Source organism: Phyllobates terribilis, unplaced genomic scaffold (assembly GCF_046119375.1).
Source record: "Phyllobates terribilis strain yellow unplaced genomic scaffold, ASM4611937v1 Scaffold_2__4_contigs__length_985480577, whole genome shotgun sequence".
NCBI classification, from domain to species: domain Eukaryota; kingdom Metazoa; phylum Chordata; class Amphibia; order Anura; family Dendrobatidae; genus Phyllobates; species Phyllobates terribilis.
The window spans coordinates 723,350,049-723,364,729 of NW_027362762.1; the positions used below are offsets into that span (position 1 = coordinate 723,350,049).

At 44.3% G+C, this 14,681-nt stretch overlaps 1 protein-coding gene across 1 annotated transcript in view; it reads left to right on the forward strand.

Moving 5' to 3' along the window:
- Nucleotides 1-14,681, forward strand: part of ST7L (suppression of tumorigenicity 7 like) — a 196,750-nt gene that overhangs the window by 60,550 nt on the left and 121,519 nt on the right. The window contains exon 4 of the mRNA XM_073667182.1: nt 5,473-5,527. Within this exon, the coding sequence (XP_073523283.1) occupies nt 5,473-5,527 (55 nt within the window). The remainder of the gene's footprint in view (nt 1-5,472; nt 5,528-14,681) is intronic.

Below are 14,681 nucleotides of genomic sequence, written 5' to 3' on the forward strand. Positions count from 1 at the left end.
GAACTGTCCTCCCACCTCTCCTCCTGTTCCCTCTTTGACCGCCTGCAATCTGGCTTCCGACCGCACCACTCGACTGAAACTGCCCTGACCAAAGTCACCAACGACCTACTAAACGCCAAATCCAAGCGACACTACTCCATCCTCCTCCTTCTGGACCTGTCATCTGCCTTCGACACAGTGGACCATTCCCTCTTACTACAGATTCTCTCATCCCTTGGCATCACAGACTTAGTCCTATCTTGGATCTCCTCATACTTAACAGACAGGACATTCAGCTTCTCCCACGCACGCACCACCTCCTCATCTCACCCACTATCTGTTGGTGTCCCCCAAGGTTCAGTTCTAGGACCCCTGCTCTTCTCCATCTACACCTTTGGCCTGGGACAGCTCGGTCTCACGGCTTTCAGTATTACCTCTATGCTGATGACACACAGATCTACCTCTCTGGACCCGATATCTCCTCCCGACTAACCAAAATCCCACAATGTCTGTCCGCCATCTCATCCTTCTTTTCTGCCAGATTTCTAAAACTCAAAATGGATAAAACAGAATTCATCATCTTTCCACCATCTCACTCATATCCCCCATCTGACCTATCCATCAACGTCAATGGCTGTTCACTCTCCCCAATCCCACAAGCTCTCTGCCTTGGGGTAACCCTAGACTCTGATCTTTCCTTCAAACCACATATCCAAGCCCTTTCCACTTCCTGCCGACTCCAACTCAAAAATATCTCCCGGATCCGCACATTCCTCAACCATGAATCTGCAAAAACACTAGTGCATGCCCTCATCATCTCCCGCCTCGACTACTGCAACCTCCTGCTCTGTGGCCTCCCTTCCAACACTCTTGCGCCCCTCCAATCTATCCTAAACTCTGCTGCTCGACTAATCCACCTGTCCCCCCGCTACTCCCCAGCCTCTCCCCTCTGTCAATCCCTTCACTGGCTCCCCATTGCTCAGAGACTCCAGTTCAAAACCCTAACCATGGCATACAAAGCCATCCACAACCTGTCTCCTCCATACATCTGTGACTTAGTCTCCCGGTACTTACCTACACGCAACCTCCGATCCTCACAAGATCTCCTTATCTCCTCATCCCACAATCTCATACAAGATTTCTCCCGTGCATCCCCCCTACTCTGGAACTCTCTACCCCAACACATCAGACTCTCGCCTACCGTGGAAACCTTCAAAAGAAACCTGAAGACCTACCTCTTCCGACAAGCCTACAACCTGCAGTAACCACCGCTCCACCACATTACTGCATGACCTCCTCTTATCTCACCTACTGTATCCTCACCCATCCGGTGTAGACTGTGAGCCCTCGCGGGCAGGGTCCTCGCTCCTCTTGTACCAGTCGCTGACTCGTTGTTTAAGACAATGTAAATGTTTTTGCTGTGTATACCCCTATCACATGTAAAGCGCCATGGAATAAATGGCGCTATAATAATAAATAATAATAATAGTAATGAGGGAGTTAGAAATTCTCCATCAGAATGGCTCACTAATGGATTCTCAGTTGCATCATTCTGGTGCCAGCAATGTGCAGGGAAACAAAGAGCCTGGAAAAGCCAAACACTGCAAAATCTTGAAAGAAACCTAACTGCAAAAAATATTTTTGGCATTTAATAAAAAAATAAAAACACATTAACCCTTTTCCTGCCAAGGACTTATCTCATAAGATCTTAAACGTTGGTAACTCACTAACCAAGTGAGTTACATCCTGGCTATTTTATAGCAATATTTCAGCCCGGATCCTGCGATTCTCAGCTTTGAAATGAGGCCAAAATTTCTAGTCACTAGCCAGACTGAAATAAAAAGGGTTAAGGCGCAGATGTGTTGTGTCTGACTCTCCTGACTCCAACCTTATCCCAGCATATCGCAAGCTGGGTCATGGCTACAGCCGCGATTTAAAATCGGCCCCGAATCACTACTGTATCTCTGATCCAGGCTGATACAGTGTATAAAAGAAGCATTCCCATCAAAAGTTTTATCCTCTTAATATATTGCAGTCATCATATTATATAGCACTGTGTACTTATAATTGCTCATTTTGCCTTTCTACCCAGCTAATTGTTCTCTTTTCTCTGCTCTATGTAGAAACAGGAAGTCTCTTTTCCCTGCAAAAATCATTCCCCTCTTCAACTCCTGACCCAGCTGCTGCCTTCTCCCCCTGCCAAGGATTTTTGCAGTGACTCATGACCAGGGCCGGCTCCAGGTTTTTGTGGACCCCGGGTGAAAGAGTCTCAGTGGGCCCCTTGAACACACACCACGAGTCATGATGCACAGATACCGCAGAGAAATATATATAGTACAAGGCCAAAGATTTCACTTCGTACATTACATGAGCGATATCTATTGTAAATTCTACAATAGCTCAGAAACCGGCGAATCGCTCCATACAGAATACTGACCCCCATAAAATGCTCCATACAGGATACTGGCCCCCATATAATGCTCCAAGCAGGCTGTTTTCCCCCCACATAATGCTCCATGCAGGCTGTTCCCCCCCACATAATACCCCATGCAGGCTGTTCCCCCCACATAATGCCGCACGCAGGCTGTTCCCCCCACATAATGCCGCACGCAGGCTGTTCCCCCCACATAATGCCCCACGCAGGCTGTTCCCCCCACATAATGCCCCACGCAGGCTGTCCCCCCCCACATAATGCCCCACGCAGGCTGTTCCCCCCCACATAATGCCCCACGCAGGCTGTCCCCCCCCACATAATGCCCCATGCAGGCTGTTTCCCCCCACATAATGACCCACACAGGCTGTTCCCCCCCCCCCACATAATGCCCCATGCAGGCTGTTTCCCCCATATAAGGCCCCATGTAGGATGTCCTCCCTTATAATGCCCGATGCAGGATGTCACACACCCTCTCCCTTATAATGCCCCATGCAGGATGTCACACACCCCCTCCCTTATAATGCCCCATGCAGGATGTCACCCCCCCCCTCTTCCCTTATAATGCCCCATGCAGGATGCCACACACACACCCTCCCTTATAATGCCCCATGCAGGATGTCACCCCCCCCCTCTTCCCTTATAATGCCCCATGCAGGATGCCACACACACACCCTCCCTTATAATGCCCCATGCAGGATGTCACACCCCTCGCTTATAATGCTCCATGCAGGATGTCACCCCCCCTCCCTTATAATGCCCCATGCAGGATGTCACCCCCACCCTCCCTTATAATGCCCCATGCAGGATGTCACCCCCCCCTTCCCTCCCTTATAATGCCCCATGCAGGATGTCACACACTTCCCTCCCTTATAATGCCCCATGCAGGATGTCACACACCTCCCTCCCTTATAATGCCCCATGCAGGATGTCACACACCTCCCTCCCTTATAATGCCCCATGCAGGATGTCACACACTCCCCCTCCCTTATAATGCCCCATGCAGGATGTCACACTCACCCCCTCCCTTATAATGCCCCATGCAGGATGTCACACACTCCCCCTCCCTTATAATGCCCCATGCAGGATGTCACACAACCCCTCCCTTATAATGCCCCATGCAGGATGGCACCCCCCCTCCTCCCTTATAATGCCCCATGCAGGATGCCACACACACACCCTCCCTTATAATGCCCCATGCAGGATGTCACACCCCTCGCTTATAATGCCCCATGCAGGATGTCACCCCCCCTCCCTTATAATGCCCCATGCAGGATGTCACCCCCACCCTCCCTTATAATGCCCCATGCAGGATGTCACACACCTCCCTCCCTTATAATGGCCCATTCAGGATGTCACACACCTCCCTCCCTTATAATGCCCCATGCAGGATGTCACACACTCCCCCTCCCTTATAATGCCCCATGCAGGATGTCACACTCACCCCCTCCCTTATAATGCCCCATGCAGGATGTCACACACTCCCCCTCCCTTATAATGCCCCATGCAGGATGTCACACAACCCCTCCCTTATAATGCCCCATGCAGGATGGCACCCCCCCTCCTCCCTTATAATGCCCCATGCAGGATGCCACACACACACCCTCCCTTATAATGCCCCATGCAGGATGTCACACCCCTCGCTTATAATGCCCCATGCAGGATGTCACCCCCCCTCCCTTATAATGCCCCATGCAGGATGTCACCCCCACCCTCCCTTATAATGCCCCATGCAGGATGTCACACACCTCCCTCCCTTATAATGCCCCATGCAGGATGTCACACACCTCCCTCCCTTATAATGCCCCATGCAGGATGTCACACACTCCCCCTCCCTTATAATGCCCCATGCAGGATGTCACACACCCCCCCTCCCTTATAATGCCCCATGCAGGATGTCACACAACCCCTCGCTTATAATGCCCTATGCAGGATGTCACACCCCCCTTTATAATGCCCCATGCAGGATGTCACACCCCCCACCCCACCATATAATGCCCCATGCCCCCATACAATAAAAAAAAAATAAAATAAAATACTCACCTCACTTCTCCTCACCTGCTGCCGCTGCTCCAGACTCTAACGTCGCCGGCGTCTTCCCGCTCTGTGCTGTGACGGCTCAGGAGAGAGCGCGGTGGAAAGACGTCACCGCGCCCTCTGACCTGAGACTTCACTGTGCAGCAGCCGTGGAAGAGACAGGAGCTGCTCAGGGCCCCGGCACTTGCTCGGGTGCGCCTGGTGCTGACGCCGGCCCTGCTCATGACTCATGCAGGGAAAATTGACCCCCTGTTTCTACATAGAGCTTAGAATGATTCAGCTGGTCAGTTTTTAATCACAAGATGTCATAGACCTAATGGAAAACAGAAGAATTAACTTAGTAGAAGAACACATGAGCAATTGCTATATAATATGATGATTGCAATATATTAAGAGGATACAAATTTTGACGGGAGGAGGAGTGCTTCTTTAAAATCAGACTAGCTGAATCATTCTAAGCTCTATGCAGTAACAGGAAGGAACATTTCCCTCATCACTGTAAAAGCCCCTGGCAGAGGGAAGTCAGGAGTTGAAGAGAGTTATGACTCATGCAGGTAAAAGAGACTTCCTGTTTCTACATAGAGCAGAGAAGAGAGAAGAATTAGCTAGGTAGAAAGGCAAAATGAGCAATTGTAAGAATACAGTGCGATATAATATGATGTTGTGATATATTAAAAGGTTTAAAACTTTGATGGAAGTGATTTTTTTAATATCCCCCCCCTCCCTGGCTCCATTCACACGGGGCTCTTCAGAGGCCAGGGTTTGGTTGGGGTCCCCCAGCGATCGGAAAGTTATTCCATATTCTACAGATGGGGAATAAGTTCCAAACTTGTCTCAACCCCTTTGACTGTATTTTGTGCCAGGCGAGATGATTTTCTTGTGGACTGCCCTGACATTCGGGATGTTTCCGCTCTACACATGTTCCCATAAATGACCAGTTTTTAGACATTTTCCCCTGTATAGCAAAACGTACAGCGTGTATATATCTTATGTGTCTATATACTGTTTGTGTCTTGTCTTTTCAGAGTGCAAAGTGTGGCGGAACCCTCTTAATCTTTTCCGAGGAGCAGAGTACAACAGGTGATTGTCTTTCCTAGTAGTATAACCTCCCGAGCCGTGGCCTAGATTTCACACTGGGCGATGCGATATTATGGTAGATATGTACTTCTATGAAATGATATGAGATATACTGCTCTACCTTTTTTTTCCCAAGGCAGTTATAGCATTGATCAGATTGGCTCCCGTGGGCATCACTGCCATGTTTTCAGTAATTCCTTGAGACCTATTGCTAAACATGAAGTGGTGTTGTCAGTGTTACTGTGGGGAAGGGAGAAATGAATCTTTCATGCAGCATGGGAAGTGTAGAGAGATCCCAGCAGCCAGGAAACCATACCTATTAGTGATGTTCCTGCTGACATCTACATTTCCAGGGTTTATTGAGTTGTCTGTGTATGCTCTGCCGGCTTTACATTCCACACGTTTGCCCGCCCAGATAAAGAATCGTAATGTGATGCATGAATGAGCCTGTTCAGATGGTTCCGATTAAGCTTTTTATGATGGCTTTACTAAGGTTACATGCATGTTCCATGTTCTTTTGTGTGGTCATTAGCCCTTCTGCTCTGCCCACTGTATGCCCAGAGATGGTACATGTAAGTACAAGGAGAAATTGAAAATCCCAAAGTAAAAATAGAAAATCAGGGTTGTAATATGAAGTATAATGATACTTTGGCTTTCAGTCACACATGCCACTACAACTCACGGTAAGCCCACTGACTAAATTCACAGAAATACCATTTGCTAGATCAAGGGAATGGGTTATTGGAAAATGATGTATAGTTTAAATCAGGCTTTTATATTAAAGGGGTTGTCCACTATCAGAAAACCTTTGGCTATAAGATTTGGTAGTTATTAAAAAACAAATTGAGTATTACTTACCTTTCCCGGGTCCAGCAGCGGCTCTCTGCTGCCCTGGTCTCTATTGTTTGTCTGCTGTGCTGAAGATATGCTGCCAACGCTGCATCCAGTCACTGAGCTCATTGGCTCTGCCCATGTAGACAGCACGAGCCACTGAGCTCAGTGATTGATGCAGCCAAATAACAGAGATCGAAGCAGCGGCAGAGTCACAGCGCTGGACCCGTGGACGGTAAGTACGGTAATACTCAGTTTTTTTTTTTTTGTTTTTTTTTATAACTACCAAAACGTCTAGCCAAACGTTTTCTGAAAGTGACAACCTCTTGTCTAGTGGTGGTCCTGTTTCAGATCTCATTTGTCCAAGTGATCAATCTGTGTACAAATAGCAAAATCATCATTATTTAACTATTGCGGCCTCTCCGCAGCTTCCCACTAATCTTTGTCAACATGGCTGCAGCAGTGACATCACGTCTATCACATTTGACTACTGGAACCAATGACTAAGTTCAGCAGTCATGCCAAGGTAGCTGGCCCATACACTTTTAAGCATTAAAGAGAGAAAGGAGTGCATATTACCTCTTATAGTTGATTACATTTCGTTCGATCCCCACATTTTTCCAACCATGTTTACAAAAAATTGAGCTTAAGGGGGTTCTCCAAGAATGTAATGAAATTGCCACATTACGTAATGCAAACTGCTGTCCATCATAGTGATGTGCTAGGATGGATTGCAGCCTGGTGAAACACAGCTACTGAGACCTGTGTCTCAACTGACTGAAGACCAGTATCTTAAGCGCACATATCAGTGAGGTGTTGGAGAAGGGCTTTGACAGGAGAAGAAATAAATCTTCTCCTCGGCTGATTGCTGACCGCACATGGAAGACTGAGGCTGGCAAAAACTTCTTTTGAGCTCAATCAGTTTAGGAGATTTATTTTCTCTTCTGTCACAGGCCTTCTCCGGGAGCTCACTGGTATGTGTGCTTACAATGCTGGTCTTCTGGTTTCGGGAGCTGTGTTTCTTCAGACTGCGGCCCGTCCTGACACATGACTAGGATGGGCTGCCATTTGAATTACATGATGGGGGCCATTTTTGAAGAACCCATTTAATTCCACACCTGATGCTGACTGACTGGCAAAGTCCAAGATTAACTGACAAATAAAAGTAGCAAAGCCATAGACCAGGTTAGTCAACAGAGACAGGGACTGACAGGAGTGCTTATATTTTCTGGACATCAATACAGGATATATTGGTAATGTAAAGCAGTGAGAAATAAATAAAGGACACCCAAATTTGTGTTTAAACTTATGAAAAAAAAACAAGAACTATCTTTGAGCCAGTTTTGATACATGAGAGCATTAATATACTGTATATGTATATTGTAGCATCTATATGTCTTCAGTAACGGGTCATGTTAGGTGAATCTTCATCTACTTTCCACCCTGCATCACTCGATGGTTTGTCTGAAGTCAGTATTTTTTACACTGGCTGCTTGATTATCTGTGAGACAGTGCCTTATTTAACCACTAAAGCTCGTTTCATGTAAATTCACTCAACACTGCTGAAAATGAGTGCCAGTTGTAAGTCTGGGTATCCTAAGCGGTGGTTGAGCGGACCACAGAATTCCAGTGGATTTCCAGGCTAGCCAGTTACCGGGTATGTTATAAGATATGACTCAGAATGGATGTCAGACTATAGTTAAGCACTGCAAATGTAGCTATGACTAGTACCTATTAATTGTGCTCATATTTTTTTTTTTTGCATGCAAGACGTAAAAGATATGGACATCATTTGGGACTTTTTTGTTACTGAAATAAAAGTATTTTTGTTTCAAATTATTTTTTACAATTGGATTTCATTAGAAATGTAGCATCATTTAGCTTTTATAGGCTTTTCCCTGCACACTGCTGGCTGCTGAATGCGTAACGGCTCCTTCACACGTCATTCTTTCTCGAATGATTGCTTTCCATGTTTTTCACTGATGGCACTCATACCTATTATAATATATGGGATAGTTCACATGTCCAATTTTATTTTCGCATAAGCACAGAAAATTGTTTGATATTGATCTGAGTCCCAGAGCAAACTAGCCAACGCAAGTCTATGGGACCATGAAAAATTCAGACAGCACTCAGATACCATCACAGACTGATATGAGAAACTTGAGATCTCACTTTTTTTTTCATATACACACGTGGTCAAAATTGTTAGCACCCCTCATTTAATGAAAGAAAAACCCACAATGGTCACAGAAATAACTTGAATCTGACAAAAGTAATAATAAATTAAAAATCTATGAAAATGAACAAATGAAAGTTAGCCATTGGTTTTCAACCCTGCTTCCGCAGAATTAAAAAAAAAAAAACCTCATGAAATAGGCCTGGACAGAAATGATGGTACCCCTGAAAATAATGTGACAAATGGGACATGTTAAATCAAGTTGTGTCCACTAATTAGCATCACAGGTGTCTACAATCTTGTAATCAGTCAGTGGGCCTGTATATAGGGCTACAGATACTCACTATGCTGTTTGGTGACATGGTGTGTACCACGCTGAACATGGACCAGAGGAAGCAAAGGAAAGAGTTGTCTCTGGAGATTAGAAAGAAAATTATAGACAAGCATGTTAAAGGTAAAGGTTATAAGACCATCTCCAAGCAGCTTGATGTTCCTGTGACTACAGTTGCACATATTATTCAGAAATTTAAGATCCATGGGACTGTAGCCAACCTCCTTGGACGTGGCCGCAGGAGGAAAATTGATGACAAATCAATGAGACGGATAATACGAATGGTAACAAAAGAGCCCAGGATAACTTCTAAAGAAAGGTGAACATCAGTGTCAGATCGCACCATCCGTCGTTGTTTGATCTAAAGTGGACTTCATGGGAGATGACCAAGGAGAACACCAATGTTGAAAAAAAATCATAAAAAAGCCAGACTGGAATTTGCCAAACTACATGTTGACAAGCCATAAAGCTTCTGGGAGAATGTCCTATGGACAGATGAGACAAAAGTGGAAGTTGTTGGCAAGGCACATCAGCTCTATGTTCACAGACGGAAAAATGAAGCATATCGAGAAAAGAAAATATTTTCCCTATATCAAGAAAAGAACACTGTCCCTACTGTGAAACATGGTGGAGGCTCTGTTATGTTCTGGGGCTGCTTTGCTGCATCTGTCACAGGGTGTCTTGAATCTGTGCAAGGTACAATGAAATCTGAAGACTATCAAGGGATTCTAGAGAGAAATGTGCTGCCCAGCGTCAGAAAGCTTGGTCTCAGTCGCAGGTCAGGGGTCTTGCAACAGGATAATGACCCAAAGCACACAGCTACAAACACCTAAGAATGGCTAAAAAGAAAACATTGGACTATTCTGAAGTGGCCTTCTATGAGCCCTGACCTATATCCTATTGAGCATCTTTGGAAAGAGCTGAAACATGCCGTCTGGAAAAGGCAACCTTCAAACACAAGACAGCTGGAGCAGTTTGCTCATGAGGAGTGGGCCAAAATACCTGTCGAGAGGTGCAGAGTCTCATTGACAGTTACAGGAATCGTTTGATTGCAGTGATTGCCTCAAAAGGTTGTTCAACAAAATATTAGTTAAGAGTACCATCATTTCTGTCCATGGAAAAATGCAAGAGCACAATAGGGTCTTATCCAATAAATAAATGTTACATAAAGGTATTAAAAACTGCTCACATAGAAGGGTTGTGTGGGACGCAACACCTATAAAGCCTGGACTCCAAATGCTGCAGCTTCCTATGGATATGTTAGAGATAGATGCTTGGAAAGGAAGTTGTTTCTGCGCTCTCTGGAGTCACGACAAACCATTAGTATGGATAAAAATGTAGGTTTATTGTCTACGCGTTTCAGAGTCCACCGACTCCTTCCTCAGGACAACCATACATGAATGGTTGTATGGTTGTCCTGAGGAAGGCGTTGGTGGACTCCAGAGAGCGCAGAAACAACTTCCTTTCCCAGCATCTATCTCTATCATTTCTGTCCAGGCCTATTTCATGAGTTTAATTTTTTTTTAAAAATTCTGTGGAAGCAGGGTTGGAAAGCAATGTCTGACTTTTATTTGTTCATTTTCATAGATTTTTAATTTATTGCTTTTGTCAGATTCAAGTTATTTCTGTGACCATTGTGGGTTTTTCTTTCATTAAACGAGGGGTACCAACAATTTTGACCACGTGTGTGTAAGAAACACGGATGAAGCTCTGACCAAAGGTACTACCGGCATGACGACATACCGTAACGTCATGGTAATTATGTGGGCACATGAGCTGGGCCCGCACAATCACCACCAAGAGCTGGGTTAACTGACAGCTGAGCTCCCGTTGTAAAGGCAGAGCAGGTGCCAGCACCGCCCCTGGTTATTTAACCCCCTAAATGTTGCGATCAATCGCGATTGCAGCATTCAAAAGTTTGTGAGATGGTGGTGGCTCCCTCTCTTATCCCATCGACACCTTCACAATGCGATTGGGGGGAGGTAGTGGTTGGTATGGCAGCCGGAGGTCGTGCAGGGACCTCCAGGTCTGCCAGGTACAGTGGCCTGTTTGGTATCCACGATCTATCTGAGCCCTGCAGTGCACCCATACAGTAGTTTCCGATAACATATGAGGTATGGATGTACACTGCAGAAATTGCAGAACAAATTGTCTGGTCCTTTTTCTCCTTATTCTCCTGTTACTCTTGTGAAACTGAAATATTTGAAGCTATAATGAATTTTTTTTTCCATGAAAGTTACTGCATTTTCTTACATTTTTACATTTTTATTTCTCATTTCAATAATTCCTGTGAAGCACCTGAAGAGTTTACAAACTTTCTCAATACAGTCCTTGAGGAGTGCAGTTTTTAAAATGGGGTATTGTTTCGCGGTTTTCTGACATAAGGGGCAGATTCATTAAGGTGTTTACACCAGAATTGTGGCGTTAAGTGGCACAATATTTAAGAGACACAATATTTTTGCGCTACTTGAAAGTTGCATAAAAACATTGTTGGTTTTGGTGTTTTCATGCCAGCCCCAGCCTGCTATGCCAATATGAGTTACATCTGCTAGTCAAATTCATAAAAAGTTACACCTCTTTAGTTGTGTAACCTACTCCAGAAATTTACTCTAGTCTTGGACTAGAGTACATTCCTGCCGGAGATGCACGCCACTTGTAAGATTCACCTAATTCATGAAGTGGTGTGCATCTCTTATTGAATGAGGCGAATCTTACTCCGCACAACACTATGCTAAATGTATCGGGGGCCAGTCTAACAACTGCATTCGGGGAAATTTTGAAGGGATTTATAACACTTTTATGGCATATTAAAAATCACAATATCAAGACCGGTTATTATACTTGGGTTTTTTCAGTTTGGAACACGAAGGCTTAGGGGCGATATTATTACAATGTATAAATATGAGGGGACAGTACAGAGATCTTTCTAATGATCTTTTAACACTTAGGTCTGTGACAGGGACAAGGGGGCATCTTCTACGTCTAGAGGAAAGAAGGTTTAATAATCACAGACGCAGATTCTTTACTGTAAGAGCAGTGAGACTATGGAACTCTCTGCCGCATGATGTTGTAATGAGTGATTCACTACTAAAAATCAAGGATACCTTTCTTGATAATTATAATATTACAGGTTATGAGAACTAGATTCTGCGATGGGACTTTAATCCAGTGAACTAGTCTGATTGCATTACGTGGAGTCGGGAAGGAATTTTTCCCGTAATATGGAGCTGTTAGAGTCGGCCCCGTTGGGTTTTTGCCTTCTTCTGGATGAACATGTTAGGCTATAGTTTGACCTCCATGAATTGAAGTCTACCTTCTAACTTAAAGCTATGAAACAAAGTTTTATTCGCTGTGTTTTTATGTAAAAAAAAAAAAAAAATTTCAACTTTTTACCCCTATACCATAAAAAATTGCTAGTAAAAGGGTGAGGCTTAGTAAAAAGGGCATGGCCAATCACAGTCCACCAGATTACTATAATTTACAAAAATGAGTGTAAATGATAGTGTATATCAATGTCTCATCATAGCAGGCGTAGATCTATAATTCTGAGAGCCAAAATTAGTAAGAATACGCACCTCTTGATAAATTCGGAGCATCTTATTTCACTGGCATGGAAAATGTCAAATGTCCCGCTGTGTACAAAGCCGCCCATAGGCTGACATCACTCACGTACTTTGTGTAACAGTTTTCTGAGCCAAACACAGGAGTAGATACAAAAAGTGTGAACTGTCAGTATTTTCTTTATATAATATCCTTCTCTATGGTCTAGGCAGAAATGTGCCCAGAAACGATGTGTGATCCCAGCCTCGGTGTAACTCGAGCCCTCCACGTACGTTGCAGTGGGCTCTTGCTGCTCGCTGAGAAAGCTTTTCATCCACTTGGTTGCATTTTAATAAATTGTGCTTGTTAGATCTGTAACTGTTCACGCTGACAAGTGTGGCTGTGTAACTCATTGTATTGCCCAGTGTGAGCTAATCTATGCTCTTAGCTGCTAATTTGTTCCAGCACTAGCTGTCTGGATATCACTGGCAAGTCGATGGTGGACATGTAATAAGAAATGATAAATCGCTCCATTGAGAAATGGCGTGCAAACATGTTTTGCAGACATTCTTGATACGACTTTATTTATGAAAAAGGTAGAGTTGAGAACTAGTGTCTAAAAAGATGGTTTCAGAGCAATTTCCAATATTTTTGATCCCGCAAAACAAAAACTGAAACAATCCAACCCATCCGTATCTGAACTCACCCCTAGTACTTTTGCGTCTGTCGCTAGGCAGTGCTGTATTTTCATTGAGGACTACGTGGGGTGATGTGAGCAGTTCTATTAAGTGATTTTTGGGATTGTTGCGGTGCTATTAGGGCAGGAAGCTTTTGGATTAATACTTTAACGTTGTTCATCTAATTAGCTCCTTACTGTGAGACTTTGGCAGAGCCACACTCTATTTAAACCTTATGTAGCCTGCCAATGTTGCCAGTTATAGTATTACTTACCCTGGTTTGCTGCTTGGATTTGCTCTTGCCTCTTTGTACTTCTGGGGTTTAGTTCCTGACCTCAGATTATATTTTGACTACTTGACAGTTTTCTGATTTTTTTCCCCACTTTGCAACCCTTCTCGCTGCCAGACCGCCCCTCCAGCCAGCAGCCACTCTGTGCACATAACCCAGGGGGGTCTTTGTGTAAGTCCAGATCCCTGTATAGGGATTAACGAAAGAAAGCAAGGGTTCCTCTAGGATGTGTTAAACAGAGTGGCTTGTGCAAAGCCTGTCTGGAAGCCATTAACAGCTAGGCTACCACCTATAGTGCGCCTTTACACCAAGGTTAAGGCTTTGTTTTAATCACATCAGAGCTGTATATTGAGTCTGTAGGCCAAATGTATTTACCCAACAAATGCCAAAATAATATCCTTTTTTCCATCCTCTGGTTGGCTTTGACTTTTTTTTTTTTGCAGTATTGTATATATTTCTGTATAGTATAGTTGACATCTTTGTTCTTTGAAGAGGCATCCCACAAAACAGTCTGTGGGTGACTTATATATGTTTATACAGTGGTATACCTTGCAACTTTTTTTTAATGGTATGTGTCTCAAATGTTCCTGGCACACAGTAAATAGGATCTCCCAAGAAAAAAAGCCCATAATTGCAGATTCCGGCAGCGTGAAAACACCAGTTATCTGCAGAATAGAGACATATTGTATACGAAAGATACTGATAATCACCCATGACCGCACCGATCACACTGATGGCCCCATGTGCAGACAATGAGGAGCTTTGATGTGAATAAGGCCCCAGCATATTTTGGCTAAATTTCAACCAATACTGCAAGTTTATAATGTTTAAAGGAATGCAGGCAGGCCTAGTGATCCTGATATGACGCTATAGGCCTGACCATAAGCCACTCTATGGAAACCTGATCTGTTCAAAAGTCTAAAACTAAACATCCACCCCCTCATAAATAACAATTGTGTAAGTGGGTGTCCCTCAGTATACTGTATGTGTGTTACCTCTCTAGTATAAGTATATGGCTTCTCTATATCCTGCTGGGAGCACCCAGATATGTTAACTAGTGATGAGTGAGTTACTCGAGATTTACGAGCTTGCTCGGGTGGTTTCCGAGTGTCACTCCGTGTGCATGATTTGCGACTATTTGACAGCTTTAATACATGTGAGAAATGCCTGTTTGTTAGGCATTCCTCATATGTATTAAAGCTGTCAAACAGTCGCAAATCATGCACACGGAGTGACTCAAACATAACACCCGAGTACGCTGAAGATACTTGGCGAGCACCCGAGCATGCTCGCCGAAAGGGTTAACAGAA